Source organism: Musa acuminata, chromosome BXJ1-9 (assembly GCF_036884655.1).
Source record: "Musa acuminata AAA Group cultivar baxijiao chromosome BXJ1-9, Cavendish_Baxijiao_AAA, whole genome shotgun sequence".
NCBI lineage: Eukaryota > Viridiplantae > Streptophyta > Magnoliopsida > Zingiberales > Musaceae > Musa > Musa acuminata.
In genome coordinates this window covers 11,663,735-11,688,586 of record NC_088335.1, presented here as the reverse complement: position 1 = coordinate 11,688,586, position 24,852 = coordinate 11,663,735, and the positions used below count along the sequence as shown (strand labels likewise).

At 35.9% G+C, this 24,852-nt stretch overlaps 2 protein-coding genes across 8 annotated transcripts; one reads left to right on the top strand and one right to left on the bottom strand.

Moving 5' to 3' along the window:
• Window positions 1-319: 319 nt before the first annotated feature.
• Window positions 320-8,405, top strand: LOC103973907 (AP2-like ethylene-responsive transcription factor SMOS1). 4 transcript variants are annotated; one of them, XR_001976536.2, is made up of 10 exons: window positions 321-658; window positions 1,917-1,999; window positions 2,261-2,269; window positions 2,375-2,463; window positions 4,516-4,589; window positions 4,797-4,847; window positions 7,112-7,182; window positions 7,287-7,846; window positions 7,945-8,100; window positions 8,230-8,405. XR_001976536.2 is itself a non-coding variant. In XM_009388582.3 (9 exons), the coding sequence occupies exons 1-9, from the start codon at window positions 450-452 to the stop codon at window positions 7,999-8,001; spliced, it is 1,200 nt and encodes a 399-aa protein (XP_009386857.2). In that variant the 5' UTR covers window positions 320-449; the 3' UTR covers window positions 8,002-8,405. The 4 variants fall into 4 exon arrangements, 2 of the variants coding, with proteins under 2 accessions (XP_009386857.2, XP_009386856.2); XR_010479465.1 differs by having other exon boundaries at window positions 8,227-8,405; XM_009388582.3 differs by having other exon boundaries at window positions 320-658; window positions 7,948-8,405.
• A 959-nt stretch (window positions 8,406-9,364) lies between these two features.
• Window positions 9,365-22,350, bottom strand: LOC108951158 (villin-2-like). Of its 4 annotated transcripts, XM_065083119.1 has the most exons (11): window positions 22,099-22,350; window positions 20,483-20,622; window positions 20,240-20,339; window positions 17,750-17,825; window positions 16,331-16,399; window positions 16,187-16,255; window positions 15,915-16,054; window positions 11,719-11,784; window positions 10,426-10,693; window positions 9,861-10,042; window positions 9,365-9,798 (listed from the first exon to the last, which is right to left on the bottom strand). In XM_065083119.1, exons 8-11 carry the CDS (start codon window positions 11,731-11,733, stop codon window positions 9,685-9,687), a joined length of 579 nt encoding a protein of 192 aa, XP_064939191.1. In that variant the 5' UTR covers window positions 11,734-11,784; window positions 15,915-16,054; window positions 16,187-16,255; window positions 16,331-16,399; window positions 17,750-17,825; window positions 20,240-20,339; window positions 20,483-20,622; window positions 22,099-22,350; the 3' UTR covers window positions 9,365-9,684. The 4 variants fall into 4 exon arrangements, with proteins under 4 accessions (XP_064939191.1, XP_064939192.1, XP_064939190.1 ...); XM_065083120.1 differs by having other exon boundaries at window positions 15,915-16,255; window positions 22,053-22,350; XM_065083118.1 differs by having other exon boundaries at window positions 15,915-16,255.
• Window positions 22,351-24,852: the final 2,502 nt, after the last annotated feature.

Genomic DNA, 24,852 nt, shown 5'->3' with positions numbered 1-24,852 from the left:
GCTTCCCCGTTCTTCTCTCTCGGATTCGGTTTTCGGGCCGCCCAGCCTCGGATTCCCCCTCCGCTTCCCTTCCCTTCCCTGATGTAACCCACATGAAACCTGCCGCCTGGGTCCCACTGCTTCCCCGTGCGTCCTTCCCCTTCCCGCAGCTTCCTCGAGCGATACCTCCGCTACCCTTAAATCGCTACCCTACAACCGTACTCATGTGATGAATGGGTAGATTCCTGGGACCCGTGCGGAACCGCGTCTTCGACAAGGTGAAGCACGTGAGACTGTCGGTGCGTTTTTTAGTATCGTTTTCTCCTTTTTCTTTTCTTTGTTTTCTTTTCCTCTCCGACCCAAGCGCTTACTCTCCGGCGGGCGGGCTCTCCATTTGAATCCAAAGGCTGCGGAGAGCGAGAGGTTCTTTCCGTCTCTTCTCACTCGCTCAGCTCCTGAGGGGCTCTTCCATGGCCACCGATCCTGGGATCCCCAAGGTGGAGGCGGTGGCGGTGGGAGGCGGCGAAGCGCCGTCGGAAGGCCGGAGGGAGAGCGATCCGCCGCGCCTGGAGCAGAAGAAGGCCAGGAAGGAGCGGGTGTGCACCGCCAAGGAGCGGATCAGCCGGATGCCACCTTGTGCTGCCGGCAAGAGGAGCTCCATCTACCGAGGAGTCACCAGGTAGATGTATAGGGTGGCCCCTGCGTTTCCTTGGATCGGCCCTTTATGCGTAGGCCATACTGATGCCGGTTCGCTTCTTTTGGTTCGGGAGAACTGGGACGTGCTTAATGTGTTTGTTCAAATGCTCGAGAACGGTTTTGGCTTAATGCATGTTTTCCTTGTCTGTCTCTTTTAGACCCTAAATGTGATGAAAGATCCACGAACTAAAACTATAATATGCATGAAGAATCACATTCTGTGGGAAATTAAATAGTAAGAAAAATTCCTTGGTAAACATAACGTATGGTTGAAATACAGTACTCTGGAGCGTAATTCCTTGATTCGTGTTGTAAAGAAATTCTGTACTTGGGTTAGGATCTGGAATCTTCTAAATCATGCCAACTTGCATTAGATTTGGGATTTGTATACTAGGAAAAACAAACTTTTGTTATCTTTCAAGTCTCTTTCCAATATACTACCTAGCTAATCATGAGATTTGGATATAAACTCAAACTATGTGGGTGCTCCCTTCAACTAAGGATTCTTCTTTGTTTGTGTTTGTATGACCCTACACCTTCATTGTGGACATTATTACGATCTTCAAATTTGTAGGTGGATAGGTTTTGTGTCTCTTGTATGACAAGTATATAATAGTTATTTACTACAATTAATTTATAATTACTTTAATATTTTATAAATAAAATTTTAAATCTTTTGCATGAACTTTTGTTATTTATATTTCAGTTTCATATACTCTAAAATTAGATAACCTTATGGAGCATAAAAGCAAAATAGTTTTTTACCACATACTATTGTTGTCTTTGTTAGAATTCGTGTAATTATTTGCTACCTTTATGAATCTGTAATTTTTTGATTATATCTTTCTGGTCCTGATTTTCTTCTCTGTAGCTGATCCTGATTCTGATGTCGGTCTTGCAAACTAAGATTTGAAACTTATCATTGATATTTTAGGTTTCCTGTTCTTCTTTGGCTTTGTGATTCAACTATCTTCTTGGAACTAATTTAATATCTTTTGCACGTTGCCATTTTTGATACTTTCAATTAGTTAAATTATAGTTTGTCTCATTTGGCTGATCTGAATTTTGTCATCACCTTAAGTCGTAGTTATTATTCTTTTCCTTTAAACTGCAAAACCTTTAATTCTGGGTAGATTATATGATGGTATTATATCCAATTTTTGCCATTTTTTTTTCTTGTTTGCTTTTCAATTTCCCAAATTCAGTTATCTCATTGCATTTTCTACCTTCTCAAATAATAGGCATAGGTGGACAGGCCGGTATGAGGCTCATCTTTGGGATAAAAGTACTTGGAACCAAAACCAAAATAAGAAAGGAAAACAAGGTAAGTGCGACAATTCTCGTAATAGACATTTGGAAAATGTACGACTTTGAAATTAGACCCCAATTGTTATCCTTTTTTTCCATCAACAATGGTGATCAAGGGATGGTGCCTCTGAAGCACGGTTTCTTTTGTATATTTGTCTTCCATGAATGTGATATATCAAAATGCAAGGATGAATATGTCATCTTATTACTTGTTGTCAGCTAACTCAAATTTTTTTGATTTGCATGGAATTTGTTGGCACATGAACTGTATCTCCAGTATATTTAGGTACGCAGCAAGTTTTTCAGTAATCAGTAACTATCTTCCTTCTTGTTGTTTCATCATTTTGGAAGTTCATTTAGTTAATTCTCCCTGTATGTTAATTCTTCTCAGGTGCTTATGACGATGAGGAAGCTGCTGCTAGGGCATATGATCTTGCTGCTTTAAAATACTGGGGTGCTGGGACACTTATTAATTTTCCCGTGAGAACTATATAAATCTGTAACATGGCTATTGGCTGTTGCTTTAGTTTGAGGTCAACTTATTGGTCTCCCCTTGTGGATATAACTCAGTTATAACGTGTAGCTTGAAGATCATTAACAAGTTCTGGTGGAACTTGTTTTTGTTATAAATGGTTGATGAATTGCCTACGCAATTCATTAACAAGTGTCATGCCTATGCAATGAACAATGCCATGTCTTAGCACACATGTAAACAAAAGTTCACATACATTATCAAGGTGAATTGTATGCTAAAGTATAGGGGCTGTCATTTTCTAACTATGTTATTTTCAATTTCTTCCTGGTAAAAACTAATATTTAAAATAGACTTGTTAGCCTATTTAGGATGAATATAGCATTTGATTGCATGGATGTATTTCTAGTGTGTTGATACAAATTGAATCTAAGACATTCAACATGTTATATATGGAATGGAAATCCATGAACATGAAGTTCTGCAAGCTAAGTATATTTGTAAAATCAAATGAAGTTCGAGTTTTAAGGAATTGTGAAAATTATTTGAATACATGAACTAAAACTTCAGTTTGTTTCCCTTTAATTATGTGTTAATAAAAATGAGGTCACTTGTGCTCATGGTAATGAATTACATTGGTACAATGCTATTTGTGTTAGAAAATGTTCATGTGTGTGAGATACAGATTGAAAAAAGACCAAGAGAATAACGCCAAATTACTAAGTATTAGAAAAGTTGTTGACATTTATAGGCTTTGACCAAAAACTTAACAAGCATAAGGTTTTAGGTTGAACTGACAAATCACATGTATATTAACTTGACTAGTTTGACTCAGACTCATCATCGTTGATTTTAATATGGTATTGGAGCCAAGGTTCGTAATAAAATAAATGAGTGAGTAAAAAAACAAAAGTAAAGAAGGCTAAATTTTGGTTGCAACTCGGTGAAAAAGAAGAAATAGGTCCAAACCATAGTTTGACCTATCCTTATGAATAAGGAAAAGACGATTGAGCCACACGTGAATAGAAAAAGATGTTAAGAAATATTCATGTGTGTGCTAGAGATTGCTAGAGGACTAAGAGAACGGTTCCACATTTCTATGAATTGAAAGAGTCTGATGACATATATTGGGTTTGACTCTTAACTGAAAAAGCTTAAATTTATATATTGACCTGGTGTCAAATCGCATGTATGTTAACCTTGACTAGTTTACTTAGATTCATCATCATTGATTTTAACATGATATCAGAGTATGTCATGAGTTCGAATTCGTCTCTTTCCCAGTGTCTAATTAAAAACAGTCGTGAAAGTACCCATTCATCATTTGAGCTTGCATCATACACGATTTCGTTCACACGTCAAGCCTAAACCTACTTGCTTTTGAGAGGGGATGTTAAAGAATATATTGGGTCATTTCCTAACAGCTTAAGCATTTGAGATTTATGGTCACCCAAACAAATCTTTAATAATTTGGTCCATGACAAGGTCTAAAACAAGTCTATACTTTAACTATGAAATCCTATGTGCTAAACACATTAACACAATATGGATGCACTATAAGCTCAATATACGTGAAATAGATTTTTGGTAAATATAGAGATTATACTCCTGTCTCCCATCGATACCATTGATGCTTAGATTTGAATCACTAACATCTTGCTGCTATGTGAGTTTGGTGCATGTTGAACATTATGGTATATCTATATTGCTAATTGTCTAAGAATATTGAACCTGTAGGTTTGAAACTTCTATTTAGTTTAGTATCTGTCAGCAAATTAGCTTATTATGATCAGGGAGAGCATGTGAAGCTTTAGTTGTGTGAGGAGCTTTTAACTGATTTTTGACACATAGCTAAATATGGTTTTAAAGCTAGGATACTGGTCAGTTGCAATGCTTTCTACATGTGGAATTCTTTTCTTCACAGGCTATTGGGATTTTGTGGTACTTGATGACATTGACATGCCAAAGTTACCTATTTACCATTTCTAATCTTGAGCTTATTTGGTGATCCTATTCAGAATTATTCCTTTAATCACACAGCTTTTTCTAATATCGTGCAGGTCACGGATTATGCAAGAGATCTTGAAGAGATGCAGATGGTTTCAAAGGAAGATTATCTCGTGTCTTTAAGAAGGCATGGACAGCTTTAGCAATTTGGTGTTTGGATTCTTTCGTCCCCCTTTTTCTTTGCATCCTTCTTCATGTTTTTCTTTTATGAGTTGGCATGAGTAGAGGCCATCAGTAGTTTCGATGACAAACTCCTGCTTAAAAGAGCTATAATTGGAGGAAAACTAGGTCATCTTAAAACATTCTCTAACACAATCATTTTTCTCTTTTACAGAAAAAGCAGTGCATTTTCGAGAGGATTTCCAAAATATCGTGGGCTTTCGAGGTATGTGTTGATTATGGTCTGTATTGCAACCTTTTTATGTTAAGCACAACTTGGAGCTCACTATATCCTCGTGCTCTAAACTATGACTATTTTTGCATGCCTGGTCAATTGCGTGAGTGGACCTTTCATGTTGAATAATTCAGGATTGTGAAGTGATCACATAACTTATGGATATTTGTTGGGCTGTGTTCATGGGGTTATATAATGTGCATGCAATAAACACAATAATATACCAATATGTACTGTGGTGGGTGTAGTTTTTCTTTTCTTTCTCTATCCTTGAAAATTATTTCGGATGATTTTTATTTGACCAAGTTCATATACTATTTAAAATTTCCAAAGTGAAACCCTAAATCAAGTTGGTCTGGTGTTTTGATTTTTTGAACTGAACAACAAAGGCAGATAATTGGCCACGATACTAGAACACAAGGGTATTTTTTTATATTATTTTTTTCTAATTACCAGTTTACTGATATGTGCATCATGGTCTCATCAGCTATAATCCTGGATGTTGAATCAACTATCACTTAGTGACAAATATGTTTCACTTCAAATGTAGAAGCAACATAAGCATTAGTGAAGCATTATAGAGAAACCAATAATCATAGATCACTTCTTTAAATGGTTTATATATCAATGTCCATACCTACTTTGAGGCCGATAGTTATTTCCTTTTGTTTGGAAATAGTTTGCTTTTGATGAGTTCTCGTGATCACCAGATGATATTGATTAATAAATTATTTAGTAACAAAGTCACCTAAGCAAAGATCCCCATGATCTTTTTCTAAATTAAAATTTACAATTAGGTTATAAAATTAGGTGGAGTGATGGTGTGCTGAATCCTAATCTAATCTGGCTGACATGGATTGCTGATATTGACACTGATTCTGTTAAATGGTTCAGGAAAATCAAACATGGAAGTTATTAATATGCACAGGCTTGCTCCTAAACTGAAGATCACAAGAAGTCTATCATGTTAGGATGACCTGCCTTGACCTTTATAAGTATTGGGTTAATCTTTACTCTTTCTTTTTTCTATAACTACTAAGTCCACTCTAACCACATATAGAATTGTTTCATCTTTATGACAAGCAATTATCTCAAGCTGATTGATGTAAATTATATAGTTGTAATTTTGCATAACAAATTGACTATATTCAGTTGGGGTTCTAATATTTATGTAAATAGAGTGTTTCATGAATAAACCATAATAGGTGCAAACTTCCCAAAGATGGCATTCTGGTGTTTGGTGAGGACCTGAGATAGCTTAACCAGAGTTGCGAACCATAAAAACTGGTAGAACATGATTGGGTGATGACTGAATCCAAGTTATAAAAATGTAATCGATCAGATTGCCTGAGTTCAGGTCAACATTTACTATTAAGACAACTAGGCTAGGCACAAAACCTGTTGCTAAACTGCCAATACCCCAGTTCTCTTCATCCGTACCTGTCCTGTGTAGCATTTCCCATATGACTAGGAGTGCATAGAGTTGGAAGCACATTTGGCAAACAAGAACTTAGGTGCCTTGTGCCATGAAATGTGCTGTGCAGCTACAGGCACAAAATTTACTGCTATGTATTTTTATGTTCGTTTTTCAAGCTTGCCTAGCATGCACTGAAGAAATGTTTTACGGTAACACTGCATGTGTGCCAACCAAGTAGTTCTTCAGGTCAATGCATCTCATGCTGAATCCATGGTTGGGAAATTTCTTGAATATATGAATATAATCAAAGCTTTTGTATGATCATGTTTTTACAAAATTTCTTTTATTAGTTGATCTCATCATTTCACTCAAGACTTCATGTCCCAGCTTGTTAGGTATCTGGATCCATGATTTTTTAGTATTGGACTATTAATTTTCTTGCACCTCTAGAGTCATAGTGACTGATAGATATGCAGGATTTACCTTATCAGATAACTAGATATCCCAGTTAAACCACTCTATCGGGACTATTGCTGGGGTCTTTTGCTGAGAAACTGTCACCAGCAGATTAGGTTTATATCCCAAAAATCTTACCTAGATATTGAGGCTCAACCATATCTAACCATGGTAGATGCTTATTTTTATCTGCCAAACTCAACCTTAATTAATTCAACCTATGGCCAATTACTTATTCTAAGTGACTACATATTTAATTGTATAAACAGTTGACTTAGAAAGGAAGTACTTGTTGTCTTGTGATTTTATTTAAAAATGTCTTTTACTTCTTAGTATTATTCTTTATATAGTTAATTTTAATGATTTTTTTTTTTTGACTCAGACAACCTCAAAATAATCGGTGGGAAACACCTTTCAGACAGATGCCAGGGGATGAGTATTTCAACAATTGCAGTAAGTGCACAAACAAAATCTACTTGAAACTCGAAAAGCTTGTCAAAGCTAAACTCCAATGTATTGAATTGTTGGATGGATTAACTAGATTTCTCGCATGTAAGGTACAAGCAGCGATGCAGCTACTGATGGAAGATTTGCTGGTATTGCTGGCTTGGAGAGGAAAGTAGACCTGACAAGTTATATCAAGTGGTGGATGCCCAAGAAGGCTCGTCAACCTGAATCAGCCTCTCCTGTAGAAGATGTTGGTCGTGAACTTCGAATGTTAGAATGCTCAGTGCAGCCAACAGAGCCATATAAGCTGCCTTCTCTTGGCCTTCCTGGTAGAGGTGATGCTCCACAAAGGTTGTCTGCATGTAGCATCTTATCTCACTCTGACTCCTTCAAGAGTTTCCTGCACAAGTCATTGAATTCAGGAGATATCAAGGATGATGGTTCGCACAAAACGATGGACCACGAAAAGTCCGTTCCCCTGTTGTATTCTGGTTGCGGCCTTGGTATATCCGGAGTAAGCGTAGCATTAAATGAATTGCCTGTACCAAGAACAGCATACCAGATGGCTCTTCTTTCTGCACCACTGAGGAGTAGCTATCCAATCGACCCAGCATCGGAACCCCTACTGTGGACAAGTCCACCACCATCTCAACAACCTTTGGGAGAACCAGTTGTGTCTTCATCTGCATCATTTGATCATTAACCTGCTGAAAACTCTTTTGTCTACTTTGTCCTAATGTTTGGTTCTTTTTCTTCCTCCTGTTGCAGCAGCTTAGGAAGAATGAAATGACTAGCTCTGCATATGCATACCAATGCCAGGACTGAGGCATATCAAGTTCTATGAAGGCATATCCAACGTTAGAAAGAGCTGTGGATGCTGTGGTCTGAATGCGGTAGCACGTTATAGTGATTCTCCTTTTGATGGTAAGCGTCAGCCACATATATTGGTCATATTCTGTCTATATATAGCAACATCATATGTTAATATGAGCTGCTTCTTGAATGGAGGTTTTGAGGTATCCCAGTTGACATGGCAGACTTTTTTTGTAGTAGACAGATCTACTCTCCTGGGGTACTAAGAATAAGCTACAAGAGCCAATCAGTTATTACTTACATGGTACGTGTGCTTTTACCTCCTAGGACTTGAGATTTGACTTGTTACGAGAATAATTTGCATTGAAATTGTAGTTGACGTGAAACAATTATGATATTTAGAGTGGTGTTCCATATATTTCGTCCCTGTTTCAGAATTCCAACTCCTTTCCCCTCAACCTGACATCTTCTCAAATGGTTTTGTTGTATTATCATCAAGCCAGTTGGTGTTTGTGGACTGTCTATTTTCTGGGTGATCTTTCAAGTACATATATTCTTTGGCAGCAAGATAATCTTTAATGGTTTAAAATTGGGTACTGGATCCATATTGATCCTTTTGTCTAATCGGTACAGGTTCAGCATATACTGGCATACAATAGCATGGTATGTCGATATAATGGTCAGTACTAACAAGGCTGGAGTAGGAAGAGAAGAGAAGAGAAGAAAGGAGAGAGAGAGAGAGAGAAGCCACGTAGGAGGTGGATTATTGAGGTACTAACCACTGAATCGATATGTACCGGTCTGGATGGTGTTATAAATCATGATTCTGACTAGGAAATTAGATGGGATATTCTCTCAATTATTTCTCTTGTTCTATCTATAATCATGTAGAATTAGGATTTTTAAGCTTATCCGAGCATCCATCCTCTAAGCCGATTTTGAACTGATTTATTATATTAGTAATTGATTTTGGGGGTCTATACAAATCTTTCTCCTCTAAAATGGAGTCTTAACTAAATAAGCATTAGATTCTTTCATGTCATGTCGTTTGTAGCACATGGATATGAGATTGAAGTGATTGCCAAGATTATTGGATGAGATACTTTGATTGAGGCTGCCACATTGGACGTTTCAAATATTTTTACTCGAGATGAATACATCATGCACTAACTTTGACTAAGGATCTCACATACTTTGACCAATAGGGTTGTGTTGATCATTTAGATGTTTCTATTCAATGTGAGTGCATTATAACAAAGCTAAGAGATGTGTTTACCGAAAAGATCATATCGGACTCCATATGTTCTTCTTCCGGGGGAGAGGAATGCATCGAACGTTAACACGCTTGGGATAAGATATTGCATTCAACCCCAAGTTGACCTTGTCATCGATTCAATGCACATATTTACCTAAGCATACATGATCCATATGTATCAAACACAAAACATGTACGCACGACGACTATATGCTTGAGCAGCCAAACTCGGGATGATTGCTAGAAATAAAAGAATGCCTACCAACTCCCAAACTTACCCAATCAAACAAATGTTGCTCATCAACAAAAAAAACCAAAGCAAGACCGCTCCCGACATGACTGCAAATCCACGAGGAACCAAAAGATTGGAGAGGAAAGATAGCACACAAGCAAACACATCGTTAAGCTGGATAAGATCCATGGCACCAGGCCGGGAAAGCTTAGAAGAGATCCACCCTTCTTTTCTGCATGTCCTGTTTCCATTTGGGTTGTCGATAAAATGCTTCTTTGGTCATGCCTAGAACCTTCTGGAACTCGGCTTCTGATAAGTAGGCCTGCAAATGAAGAAGTTAGCGGCTGAGGGCCTTTCAAGTTGGAAGAATTTTGATTCACAAACCTTTCTTTGTTTATAGTCAATTCCTCTGAATGGATTGGTGGACTTCGCTTTCAGACGATCATAGCTGAAGGTAGCACCATTGCTCTCTGATACGGAGCTATCTGCTTCTGTGATTTCCTTCTCCGCTGAAACCTCAAAAGGATCACCCAACTCCGAGCCTGCACTTTCAATCTTTGCAGAATCTGCAATAGGTAACGAAAGCATTACAAAACAAAGAATACATTTTCTTTCTCTTGTACAAGATCCTTGAGCTGATGTATTATTAAGAGAAGTTTTGGGCCTTAAATGATTCTATGGAAGATGGCAAGTCAACATCAAGAAGATGACAGCACCTTATATTGAAAAATGCTTCATAGCCCCCATATGAAACATCAAGGTTTTCAAAAGGCTTCAGTAAACTTTGTTTCTTCTGGAAAAAGAGAATGGCAATGTCTAAAATGAAGATCTAGCGTTGCAAAATTGTCCTAACTCCTAAGAAGGGCAACCACATTTAGCAAATGGAATGCAGAAGATAACATGCTCATACTACTACCATGATATAACAAAAAAGGGTCAAAGAAAGTACCATTTACAGTCACATGCGGCCCAGGGGAAGGGCTTCTGCTGAATCTTGTTGTAGAGGTTTCTGATTCTCCCTTCTTTTGCTCAGCAGTTAAAACGGAAGACAGTGCAGCAACTGCCGCTCCTCGCCGTGATCCTTGGTTTGATCGTGATGGCTTTGGTGCTGATGTTTTAGCATTTGAAAATGGTTTAAATGCAGATGATAGGGCAGCTAAGGCTGATGCCCTTTGAGTAGGACCACCACGATGATCACTGTTAGAGTTATGTTTGGACTGCATCAAATATAAACAGAAAATAGATCATAAATTTATCTTTGGACTGCAAATCATTTAACACTTCATCATTTCTTGCAATCAAGCATGACTTGTTAGAAGTACAATTCCCAAATGTTCTAAAACAGAATTGGAAATATGATAACGAAGGCCACCAGCATATTGAAACATCAAGTATATTCCTCATATTAGTGACTGAAATGCGTGCATGGATTCACTTTCTACTTTCCATGATAATTGAGGAAAAAGTGATGAAAGTTAGAACTCTGACTAACATAAATTTCTGTGTTTTCTAATAAAATTGAGCTGTTGGGTGTCAGTCATCATATCTGATGGTTATTTACAGATATTAATACCTGTTAGCTATCTGAAACAAGATACTAATACATGAAGCTCTTTCAGATCATGATTATTTACAGATGACAAAGGATGATGTTTCAGCGAAATGTTCATAGTGAGGAAAAACAAATACATGGGATGACCTATATGTCAGTGGCACATCAGATGGCCAGGTGTTATCATGACAGAATGGAAGATGTGCTGAACAACCACGGATTGGCATAAAGTCAGCATCCAGCATGTCAGATCTCAGTGAGCTTTAAGTAATCCTTTTTATACATCATGAATGGCTCAACCTAGTTAATTTATACCCAACATCATATATTTATAGATAAAAGCACTAGAAAACAAAGAAAGTTTGGATAAAACTTAATGTTTCTAACTAAAGAAACAAACAGCCAGTGAGTACAAATTAAGCATTAGCATAGAAAGAACATTTATAACAAATACACCAGCTTTTTGTGGTTGGATGAGAAAAACAAAAAGCTTTATCCTTTAAAAGTACATAATTAACATATAGGAAGACAGATAAAATATTTCCAAAATCACCATTTCTTTCTTTTCTTTTGGTTGAACTTGCTAGCCTGACAATTAATCAAAGTGCAGCTTCTTTATTTGATACCTCAACCTAATCATGAAGCAGTTATAGCTTGATTAACTGTGATACTTGGCTCACAAACATGTACCTCTGAAGCATGCATAGCGGTACCAAACAAATGCAATAGCTTCTTCTGAAAAGAATTACCTTGAACCTGCATCACATGTAGAAGAGTTTATCTAGCATGAAGCATATGCAGTAAGCTAAGACTAAGTTGCAGGCTTAGCTTGAGGCCAAGATAATACATGTTGTGCAATATGATAAAAAAATATCTGGCAACCAATCCTGCCAAATCTATGTGCCGGATTTGTTGTATTAGAGACAAGAACACATACATTATGAAAAGCACATAATTTAGGATTCTACAAGTTCAATTTGGACAAAATTCAAGAGAATTGACAAGAAAGAGGAGAGGTCTAATATTTTCTGATCTCCTTTCAAATAAAGTGGTTAAAGTGCATGAATGTAAATCAAATGTTGGTACAGGTCCAATGGTCACAATGGTAAAGGTGTAGAGTATCCAGTTAGACCTCAATATATCACAGAACATCCAAAAATTTTACTTTAAGCCCCACCTCAAATGACGGTCAAGAAAGAAAAATAAAAGGTCTGGTATATATCAATTTTGTAACCCTTGATTTCTAGAGCTTTTTGAGGATAAAATAGATAATTAAATGATTTCAAATTCGGAACTATTTCAACATATTAGGTTAACTGATTTCTTCAACTTATCTAATGATGGATTGTGTCATTTGAGTCACAAAGTTACACTGTCATTCAAGTCACAAAGTTACACATTACAGCTCTCACTATTTTTCATCAAAGCAGACACTGTACGTTAAGTGGTGTCAACTCAATGGTTTCTTTTTTTTCAATACCAAATTATTTCAGAACTCAAACATCATGAACAATATTCATTAAAAAGTGTACTAGATACAACACACAAGGTGAATGGTTTATGTTTTTCTTGGGTAAAAATTCACAGATATACAAAAGATCATAATACAGCATCAATTATGTGTCAGTTTCTCCGTCAACAATTGCACATCTAGCTATAAGGCGACACCATGAGTGAATGACAAAGGAGCTTAGCATGACTTCAGCAATACATACTATTTTCTATTTCTGATTAGGAAAGGATAGATCTACATTCATGGTAGAAATTGACCTCACCAAATCTGGAAAAAACCAAATGGCACTAGCAAGATTGAGATGAGTAAAAGACATGGCATTCTAGGTCCATACTGAGGTTGGAACTCACCTCAATCAGATCCAAAACTACATGGCAACCTAGTGAAGTGAAAAAATGCTGTTGTATTTTGGTTAGACAAGTTTAATTTTGCTTTAGTCTACTTAGAGTCATAGTAAGTTTACATCAAGAATTTCCTATTTTCAGATATAATTATTTGACTTTAATAATCAAATTTGCTTGTTATTAGTAAGGCTTTAAAAAAAATGTATTTAAAGTCCTTTTGAAGACAAGATAGGGTTTGTTATACTACCCGATATGGTACGATACAGGTGGTATGTTCTAGTCCAATAAGTAATTGGCACACGGATCGGCCTATACTAGGCGGTTATGAATTGGGTATCCGGTATCAGGCAATACGAGGCCCATACTAGGCAGCACGATTAAAACTCAGTTGAGCAGGATTGGTCGTATGAGACAAGGTGGAATCCATGATTTTATCAGAGAACTTGGCAAGAGGTCAACACATGAGATTATTAGTATTGATCCACAAGCCTATCCTCTATAAACAGCAAAACAGACAAGAATTTATGATTTTTATACAAAAAAAAGGGATATTGGCAAGGCAATAGTAAAGTGGTTCAACTTCCACAGGACTCTAACAAACACAAGACAAGATCCATATTATCAGAATATTATATCTTCAATCCAAAAGACTAACACGGGGATCCAACCTCCAACACCAAAGGAGATACACAATATTTATTTAAATGAGATGATAGAACTGAAAGATTGGATCAAATTCTTCACAAGGTAGAGGGATGAGTATGGGATGACACTGAAGTGTGTTAGTTGGACTGAGCCTACAACAGTGAGCATCATCAACTTTCTTGTATATTACAATATAAGAGACATATTTCATAAGCCGGTTAATGACTCAATGCTTCCGATAAGATTCAAGATGCAAATTACATTAAAAACCTAATGGACATTATGGTAGAAGAGATCGGGCCATAGTACATTATCCATATTATGACTGACAATAGAACTAATTTTAGGAAGGTCGATTTACAATTAATGGAAAGAAGACAAACACTATTTTAGATTGGATATGCAACTCATTGCATGGACCTTAAGTTGAAGGATATTAATGAGTTACTCACCATTAGTAAGAAAGTGTGTAGCAAGGGCACAGTCGGTGACAAAGTTTATATACAACCATTATTGGGTCCACTTATTGATGCAAAAGTATATATATGATAATATGATAAGATATTTTGACCAAGCATCACTTGATTTGCTACAAATTTCATCGCTTTAAAGTCAATCCAGCAAAAGAAATAGGGTTTCAAGGCAATGGTCATATCATAGGAATGGTCGGGTTTAAGGTATTCAAAATCGAGCGATGGAAAAAAGGTAGAAAGATAATTCTTTCTTCTAGATTTTGGGAGGTCATCAATAAGAGTGGGACCGCTTTACATTGTCCTCCGGACGATCGATATGGATAAGCATCCGAAGATGCATTATCTTAGACAAATATAACTTATAGCAAGAGAGGAAGTTAAGAAAGCATTCTCTGATGATTTTAAGACTAATTAATACTTATATCGACCATAGCTCATATGAACCAAGACATCCATAATATAGGTAAATTCATTTTCAGAATAAATTATAATATAAATATTCAATATTCGAAAAAATTTTACTAACAAAATCATTTATCTTATAGCGTATTGTCTAAATCCAACCATTCAATTCGGTATAGTTTTGGAATGTGATCAGATTTATTATTAGTACTAAGGAATGTTATATACTGACTCTTGCTAAAAAGTAAGATGCAATGAAGGCTATTATGGAGGGTTAACTATTCTAGAAAACTATCGGTTCATTCTCTGACACTGTAGCTATATCATGCCATTACAGTATAGATCCTGGAGAAATTTACACATACATGTTTGATTATAAATTAAAATTAACATTAATGATTTGTTATGCTAATAAAGTCTTATTTATGTCTTTTCGTAGTCGAGTGGTGTTTATAATTTGAAATATCCATACCCAATTAAAGAAAGGTTTTTGTCCGTGTACTTTCACAAACAACGATATCAAGTGATTGCGAACATAATTGGTCAACATTCGCATTGATTCACATGAAGATCCACAGCAAACTAATATATAGATGGTTGGAAAAACTAGATATGTCCACTACAATATGCGGCTAAGGTTGCAGTGAGCCAAGATGGACAAGGAGCTAGAGGAACTAGAGATTGATCTATCAACCTTGAATACTACAACGAAAATTCATAGCCGATGTTGGAACAGGTCAAAACAACAAAGAACCATGAGATCCTTTACTTGATGAGGCAGGAGATCTTCTATATCCTTCGTGTTTTATCACTGAAATAATAGAAGAAGAGGAACATCCCTCGATTAAAATGTGGCAAAAGGAGTTAGATAACCTCGAGTCAGACTACTCGAGGTCATAGCACCCAACTTGCATAACCATCTACCTAAACTAGTAGGTGGGAAAAAGGCCTCAGGATATTATAGTCTTGGACAGATTCTTCTGTCAGACATAACCCTATCAACATTTTTTGGTGAGTACTAGAGATTTAAACAATTTTTTACAAGAATAACACCTAAATTACTAGCAATAAAAAGTTCCAATCACTGAATAATGCTTGTAACCAAGGTATGCAATACCGTACCATACCGGTGTTTCGAGGTTGGCTCGGTACGATATGGTACCATGTACCGCTTGGTACACCAGGGTGTACCGAGTGATTTTAAATATTTCTTCCTCTACGGTAGCACCGTAGCAGTGCTACAGTATATCACTTAGCACTGTAGCACGTTCCATCCGATAGCAGGCGGTCCGCGTACCAGTATGCTGTCGGACCGGTACGTACCGCCCATACCGGACGATACTATTCGAAACTGCATACCATGCTTGTAACAAATGAGTCAAAAGTTGTAAACTATGATAGCTGCAGTAACAGCTTGCAGAATAACTTCTTTTTATTTTTTTTGGCTTTATTGAGGATATAGAAGATTAAAAATTAATGAAATGTAAAATAATATTTACATGTGCATACCGTGTCAACTTGAACTGCTTTATTGTTGTGGGCTGATGTACCAGATACTTGGATTAGTGCAATGCCATCAGAAGTATGAGTTCCATCATTTAGATTCTTGTCTGCAATGAATTTTTTGTAACCAGAGCTGATTCCACCCTCTGCAAGGTTATATTCAACAAAATAGAAAAACCCTAGGCTTTTGGCAATACAAATATGACATTAGCAAATCTTGTCAGAATCTTGTGTTTCTTTCTGTATACAGATGGAAATACCATATAATCTATTGATACCTTCAACACAACCATGGGTTGAACAAGTGCAATGAAGTGTGGTGGTTCTCTCCCTTGAAAAATGCGGCCCTGCAGGAGGACAGAACTCAATAAAGCTGTTTCTGCTTCTTGTCTTATCAATAAAGGATCAGGAAAATAAATAACCTGCACAGGTCTTCCTTTTAAGGAACTCCACATTGTATTAGCCAACCTAGTCACCATCAGTTGATCGTCCTGGAAGAAAACAATGTCATTTTGATACCAAGTAAACCTAGCCTAATCAGCAAGCTCAGTGAACTGTTAATGCAATACGATTACGCAGCTCAAACCTAGAAATGCAACGTTGATTCAAATAAGGCATACATTTGAAACTAGGAGGCTTATAAGTGTGTGCAGATAACTAATATGCATTACACAATTCAGGATCTCTTCCAAGGCTCACTGAGATTTAAATCAAAATGTGGAAATTTTTAGTGCATAAAAATACAAATTAGGAGGCATAGTCATGAATATTAGAGTAACTAGACATCAATTTTTCATATTATTAGAAGGATTTAAATATCATCCCAAGGGGCACAGAGGATCAATAACTTTCAGTTAAGGGAAGGCCCAAGGACCATACCTGTATTAATCCAACTTGCTAGCACAAAAACCAAATAATAGTTATTTAACAACCATTTAATATGCTATTTCTGTTTTTCAATAGGACTGAAAATATACATTAAAAAAAAATAAATTTTGTTTAAAACAAGAAAAATTAAATGCCATTGTTTATAAATTTTGATACTCAATTTGTCCTACACTGGCTTTCTAATTGGAGACATTTTCCTACTCTCAACTGAGGGAGAGAACCATCGACTAAAGGTATTCATCAACTCCTCACACCAAACCACCACCCAAAAAAGGGAAAGGATATCATATTGATTAATTTCTAACCCATCCCAAAATAGAAAAAATTACATATATATATATATATATATATATATAGACATGTTAAAATGTAAATATTTCTTGTATATAATTTTATAGTTTAAAATTTTGCACATATACCCATTGCTGGTTAATAATAGCCCAATTGACCGTTAAAAATATAAAAGAACATAATTGCACTTAAGCATCTTCTCCTCTACCCTCTTTCCTGTATTCGCCCTCTTCTTCTCCTCTCACCCCTTTCTTTCTCTCCTCTAATCAATCATTTTCCATGGCCCCACCCGTAGAAAGACAGATCTCATGACCTGCCTCCTCGTCACCCTTTGACTTTTGAGAACTGGCAAACCTTGTTTCCTAGAAGAATGCCATTGCCAAGCCCCCTCGAGCCCTCCAGTCTTCCTTGGCCCTTAGCCTTTAATATTGCCATCCTCCATAGTTGTTCCCCAGTCAGTGCTGGCAATAGCACTAAAGGAAGCTCAATGCTGGTATAAAAAGCCATGTTTCCAAATGTAAAGCAATATTTCTAACCAATTCGTGATAGTGCCATGAGCAAGAATATAATGCTGTTGCAAAAGAACATAGAATATCAAATGCCACGTCACTTCTGATTTAACTGAAAAGCTACTAGACAATGTAGGAAAGATGACGAATTACCACAACTTCTTGGCATGCCCCATTTGTTGCACAGATTTTTGGCTTGTAGGCCAGTAGAGGAATTCAGGACTCAAACCTGAAACAACTTGTAATTGTTCAGTTAAAACCTAGGATGTTAGAGATTGATATAATCAGAAAGCAGCAGTTATGATGCTGTTATTTCTTTACTTGGTAGCTGTTCAGTTCAATTCTAGGATGCTAGAGGTTCATATAATCAGAAAGCAGCAGTTGCAGAACTTAATAATCAATAACAGAAAAAAGTTAAAAAAGAGAGAAGCTCGAGAATGAGGAAAGGGAAGGAGAGTCGACAAGAAAACCACTTGCAACAGAGATACCAAATGGCTTCCAAGAAAAAGGTAGGGAAGGGTTTCTACAGAAAAACATTTTTCTATGAAAGTTAAATATAAGTTGTCCGGACAGGTAGAAAAGGAACCCTTTTTTATGTATGAATGCAAGAAAATGTGAAATCTAATCACTTTCTGAAAAGACACAACAAGAAGTCATAGAAATGAGAACTTAGATAATTTTCCTTTATATTCTTTCATTGAATTAGTCCAAAACAGAACTTTTACCGAAAATATGGATATTAGTCTTACAAACCTTTTTAGTTTACCAATTAAACAAACATCAAACCATGGACTAACCAAGGGAAAATATTTCCCATTAAGTTTCCTGTGCAACCACACATGCTTATGTTCTTTAGCATAAGGCATTTGTAACCCGAGTCTCAAGCAAACTCAACTGTAATTGCAACCATGAATCATCATAAAGGGCTTGTTTTCATAACTCAAAGTAGAACTCAAAAGACTCCCATAAACATAAAGAAAACATTCAGCTTGTCTCTTTTCTTGACTTAACCAATCAACTATGCATTTCTTCTAAACATAAGACTCCAGGAAATTCTCCAAGAAGAATAAAGTATCTGGATTCCAAAATTCATTTTCCTAATGTACAGATTGTGGCCTCATCTGTTTCAGGATGTATAGACTATAGACTATCAACTATGAAATATGTATAAGAATGTAGGATTCTGATACCAAAAGGTAAGAATTCATCCCTAGGATAGATCTTTGAAAAAAGGGATCCGAAAATGATCAGTTGCTTTATGAATTATGATGATAAAGAATAATATCTTAACAAGAATCCGTGATCTATTTATCATAAAAGATAACTTTTCGTAGCTTCAACAATTTAGAGAACATAGCAACAACATAATAAATTAAGATAATTATTTTAGCCTCACTAATCATAAACTGATGCTTAATACAAATCACACTTGCATAATATATCAAATCATATATTCATTCATCTATAACAAAATTCCAGCATTAAAAAGTTCTCCCAAGAAGCTTCCGTGAAGTAGTCTTTGAGTATTAATATTTTAAAAATTGAATTCTCGAGAAATTAGCCAACAATATTCATGAACTGTCTTAAAAGTGTCAGACCTGACATATGTCGAATACAGATGCAAAAAATAATTTGAATTTTCATGTTGCATAGCATATCACAAGCCCCTTTAGCAAGAAATTTCAGCTAAAAATCCTAAATTAAGAAATCTGACCAAAATTCCTATCCACTTAATAGTACAAATTTAAGGGTTAATACATAAGGATGACTAATTAGAAACAACTGGACTCACAAGAAACTTGTTCCAATGATCCTCAACTAAGTCCAATGATCCTGATGCTATGAACCCCTTGTTGATCGTAAATATGATTTTGATTTTGACAACCTAGGTTATAAATAGCCAATGGTCCACATAAATTGTTATTTGTTGATCGCAAATCACACAAGCTACTTAGCCATGGGGCTCATAATCACACTTTACTTGGACCTGATGTAATTTTTTCCACAATCTATCCACCACATAGCAAACCAGCAGTCAAAGCAAGAATGGTACAGATTCAACTACCATATTCGGCTCATTCAATTCTTCGAATCAGACCTGTGCATCACATGCACACAAAGCTAAACTGACCATCATGTACTCCCACAATATTTGCAAAAGGACGGATTGAACATTTAAAACAAATTAGTAGATTCATTCAGACAAAAGAAAAAAATATGTAAGAATCTGGCACATCCTCTCATCTTTACCCCATCCCAGCCAGACAAATACAGAAACTCAAACACATGCTCTCCCTGCTAAGCTAGACTGGCACACTTTCAGCATCAAAACATGCCAAGAAGAGGAACACAAATTTTTTTATCTGGTTAAAGAATCTTTATTTGAGATATCATAGTTCCTAGTCAATGGATTCAAAAATATTTAGTTAGACCCTATATTAAAAAAACATTATTATATGAAAGTGCAACATCAACATCTAGTACACAGAATATAATTTTTTATTACAAGCATGACCTATAATATTAAAAGTCAAAAGGCGAGGATCTTGCATATGGCCCAAAAACTTTAAACTTTTAGGTGTGAGGGAGAAATCACAAATCCTTAGGAAAAAGAGAGAAAAATAGAGAAGACAAGAAAGATACCTGTAAAATTATGTATGAATCTCCAGAGTAAAATTTACCATTGTCAGACTTTGGCAAAGGCACTGGTTGAAAATCCTCAATCCGCCAGATCTCTGTTCCTCTAATGTTATGTTAAGTAAATTCTGCAGAGGGATAGCTAACAAACACTTCAAACAGTAATGGAAAAGGACTAAAGATTTTGCACAACTAGATCCTAGGATAACTTGTTTTTACAGAGCATTTCACAACACATTATAAGGATACACTTTTTGTCCAACTCCCCGAAATGCAGGATCAACGTATTTTGCAGAATTGGACATTATGCACTTGGAAGGCCTTACAGGAAAGATGTATTTACAGTTTCAGTATGTGCTTGAAATACTCAATTATGCAAGATGATTGTTCTGCAGATGAAATTAGCATAGTCAGTAATCAACAGGAACTATCAGCTTGTACCATTCAACATATGTCACAGATTCAATAATATAATCTCAACCAAGACAAGTAAAACAGTCTGTGAATTAAGTAGAAAATGCACATCAGCAAGTGATAAAACATAGTTATATAATATTTTCACTTAACTGGAAGTTGACACATAAAGAACACAAAAAAGACAGTATCATTTATGTTTCTCATGAAAGATGATATCAAATAAAAAGAACTATCAAATTATCTGGGGAAACAACAAGGTTAAGCAGGTTTGATGAAGAAAATGGGCTTCTTTGATAGCATAAAGATCCCAGATAACTCAGGAACTATTTATGTCAACAATTGATGATGTGTAGTAACTATTGCAGAGAAGAAGCAGATGGATATTCCAGAAAGAAGAAAAGGTTGGAGTTGCATCTATAGTGATCAATTTAGATTTGGAATTGAATTACCTTGAGAAGAAAGACAGCCATCTTTTCTACATAACTTATTTTAAAGTTTTTGAAGTTCAAGGGGTTTAATAACTATAACTTGTCAAAGATTCAGACCTTCTGTTCAGACTGTCTGAGTCAAAATATTCCTACTATATCAGAGGAAGAGTTCTTGAATTGACTACAAGTGATTGTGCTTTAAAGCCAATTCTTGTACAACAAGAAAAATTCTAGAATCAGCCATAATAAATGCTTTGATCAAATAAGCTTTACTTTATGTAGAATTTTATGCCCTATCCTGCTTCCTCAACTTTTGCTATTCATTAAATTAATAATAGAATCAGACATCTCTATGGTTTCCAAACAATAGATTCATAATGCCACAAAGATACTACTACTAAATTATGTAGTTTCTTAATTCTTGATCAAGAAATGACAACCGCTACACCTACTAATGCCTCCTTATCAGAAATATATCAAATTGCAAGACATAAAATATAAGAAAATTGTCAAAAGACCAACCAGCATGGCCTCAACAACAGAGACATGCTTTTCTCCATACAAAAGTTGGCAATTTAGTGAAAAAGCACCAAAGAAAGACTGGTTTATAACAAGCAATGAATACCTAGCCATACTGTACCGAGTTTTGGAGCCACATTTACCAAAACACAGGCTGAACTATAAAGAAAGACAAGCAGCATTGTATAATCAAATTGAGTATTCGTATAAACAAGAGGAGAAATTTGAAAATTTTACTGTTTGCTAGTCAATCTGAATAAAAATTCCACTAATTAAACTCTAGATAAGTGTTCGATTTGTCTTAATAGCTGAACCTTAGCTAGACCATAAAAATGGCCAGAGTTACGGATCCAAAAACATGATTGAAGTAACTCAAAAGTTCCCCAAAAGATCCAGACTATAACAAGCAGGATGCTAAAGCACCAAGGAACACAAGAGGAAAACGTGTACTCAACGATATATCCCAGAATTTGTGAGATACGGTTCTCGCAAAACCATAACCTGATTCCAAGTACAAGAAGTTGGACTCCAGACGGAGATAATGTAAACGAAAGAGAGCAGAAGCGCAGGATCTGGGAAGGGCCGATCGGGTGTCCGAGACCAACCACGACGCAATCGACCCACCCGGAACCGAATCAGAGAGGGGAGCGGAGGGAATGCCGGCGTGTCCAAGAAGTTCTGTGGGAGACGGGCGAAGGAAATGAGAAGCGGAAAGGGGAGACGAAGGCAAGGACGTTTGCGGAAGGAGCGAGGATTGTAAAAGTGAGTGAATGCCGCTGTCGCCGTCTCCCATCTCACCCCCAACGATCAGTAGCAGTAAAAAGGAGGGAAGCCGGTCAAAAGATATTATAATTACAGTGTTGTCCGCGTCATATTTGTATGAATATTCCTTCAAAAGTTTATATTGCACTTCATACGTATGGAATGAATTGTATTATGTTGATACTTCATCATGAATGTTATTTTTCTGCTATTAATTTGTTGAAAACATATTTCGGATAAATTCTTGATATTCGCCCCGTTGACCTTCATCCAGCAAAAAAGAGTTGATCATAACAAAGCTTCCCTTCTTTTAGCGAATAAATATATCGTGGTCGATGAGTCAACACAGTTAGATCCGTCGATCGATATCGAGAGCCTATTGCGGGGTGATCTGGATGATGAGGTGACTGTAGGGTGATCTGGATGATGAGGTGATCGGGCCGATTATATATATATATATCTATATATATATATATATATAACTCAGTTTGTATATTGTTTTAAAAGATTAAGAACATAAATTCTCTTGTAACTTAATTACATCGATTTGATTTTAAGTTGTATACGTTCAATATATATATATATATATATATATATATATATATATATATATATATATATATATATATATATATATATATATATATACAGATTTCCATGTCTATAACCTTTTAAATAGGAATGTATCACTTTAGCCCTCATTTATAACTCTTGACTTAATTAATAATAAAACTCATGTTAGTAATATCTCATAATTGATATAGTTTCTAAGCATCATTTCCATCAATAGATATATAACTAAGACAGGATAACGTTAATGAGATCCTACATAACTCCTTTGTGCACAAATCCAATTTCATATGTTTGATAAGAGTATTCGTATTTATTTGAATTTATTGTTATTATGTTAATGCTCAATTGACGAAGATTAGCTACAATGACATATCTGAAAGTGTATTAGTTTTCGGTAAATATATAAGTAAACTTGAATTTAAGATATAAAACATAAAAATCATTAACTTTAGATGGATATTTGTGTAATTTTCTTTTTTTTCAGAAGTTTAGTTTGTTCTAATTCTTTGTATATTTATTAGTTGGGAAACTAATAATCGATGGGATAACAAATTTCCCATTCTAACGAACATATCGAAATTATTTTGATATCCTAATGTTGTCAAATCCTTTGGGCATAATAATTATTTCATTAACTAAAAAATTAATTCTAGATGAGATAATAAAAAGCGATCAAGAAAAAATGATTTTTCCATCAACTGATTCGAAAACTTTGTAAGATTTCATATTGGAAGAAAAGCACATCGAGTCACTATTTTATTTTTTTAACGAATATAGGCAAATTTCTTTTAGTAGTAATTAACTAATAAAAATAGTTCTAATGAATTATGAAGAAACAAAATTTATCATCAGAAGGTTATGTTTAATCAATCGTATTAGATTGATGTTTGAAAACCTCAGTGGAGATTTCATTTGATCAAATCAAAATAAAATTATCGATTCCAACTACGACCAAATAGAAGCAGGTAAAAATTCTAAAATTAGTATCCATATATCTATCCTATATCAGAAAATACCTTTGACGGTGTATAATTGGTGATGATTTCTTAATCTTGCTACCATTTTCCTTATGCTCGATAATTTTGTTAGGAACGAGTCGACACTAAGAGGGGGGGTGAATTAGTGCAACAAATAAAATTACGTCGGTTTTGAAATTTTTGTACGTTCGATGAAAACTGATATCGGAAATGCTAAACTTCGAAAGCGTATGGAAGAGTATAATGAGAAAGTAAACAAGTAAGACAGTTTACAATTAAAGTAAATTGCTCAAAAGAAATGTAAATCAAATTTTTATAGTGGTTCAATCGTCGTGACCTACATCCACTCTACCGATTCCTCTTCCATCGAAGCCACTGGCATCCACTAACGGTCTTCCTTCAATAGGCGAAGACCAACCACCTTTTTACAACTTTGTTCTTCTTTTGCATGTTCAGGAGAGAATCTTTTTCCGCCCCAACTTACTTCTCTCTCAAACTACACTAACACTTAGAGCTTTGAGAAGAGTTCTCACAAGATTACAACAGCGTTGTTCTTCTATTTTGCTCTCAATTATTATATTTTTTAACTAGGGATGAGAGGAGTATTTATAGGTCTCAAGTGGATTCAAACTTGGAGCCTAAAAGAGTCTCATCCTGGGTTTTCCGAGTCTTGGCGGTACCACTGCTTGTGTTGGGTGATACCATTGCTTGCAATACTGGCACTGGCCAGTACCACCGCCTAGTCTATTGATACCACCACTTGGAAGATTGTATCTGGGCAGTACCACCGCCCAAATTGGTGATACCACCGCTTGACACTACCACTATGTGGTACCACTGCCCAGTCTAGTGACACCACCGCCACAATCTCGGAGACTGTACCACAATGGTGCCACCTGTTGGGTCATTGTTTGGGTCTTTCACTTGGCCCAACATAACTCAA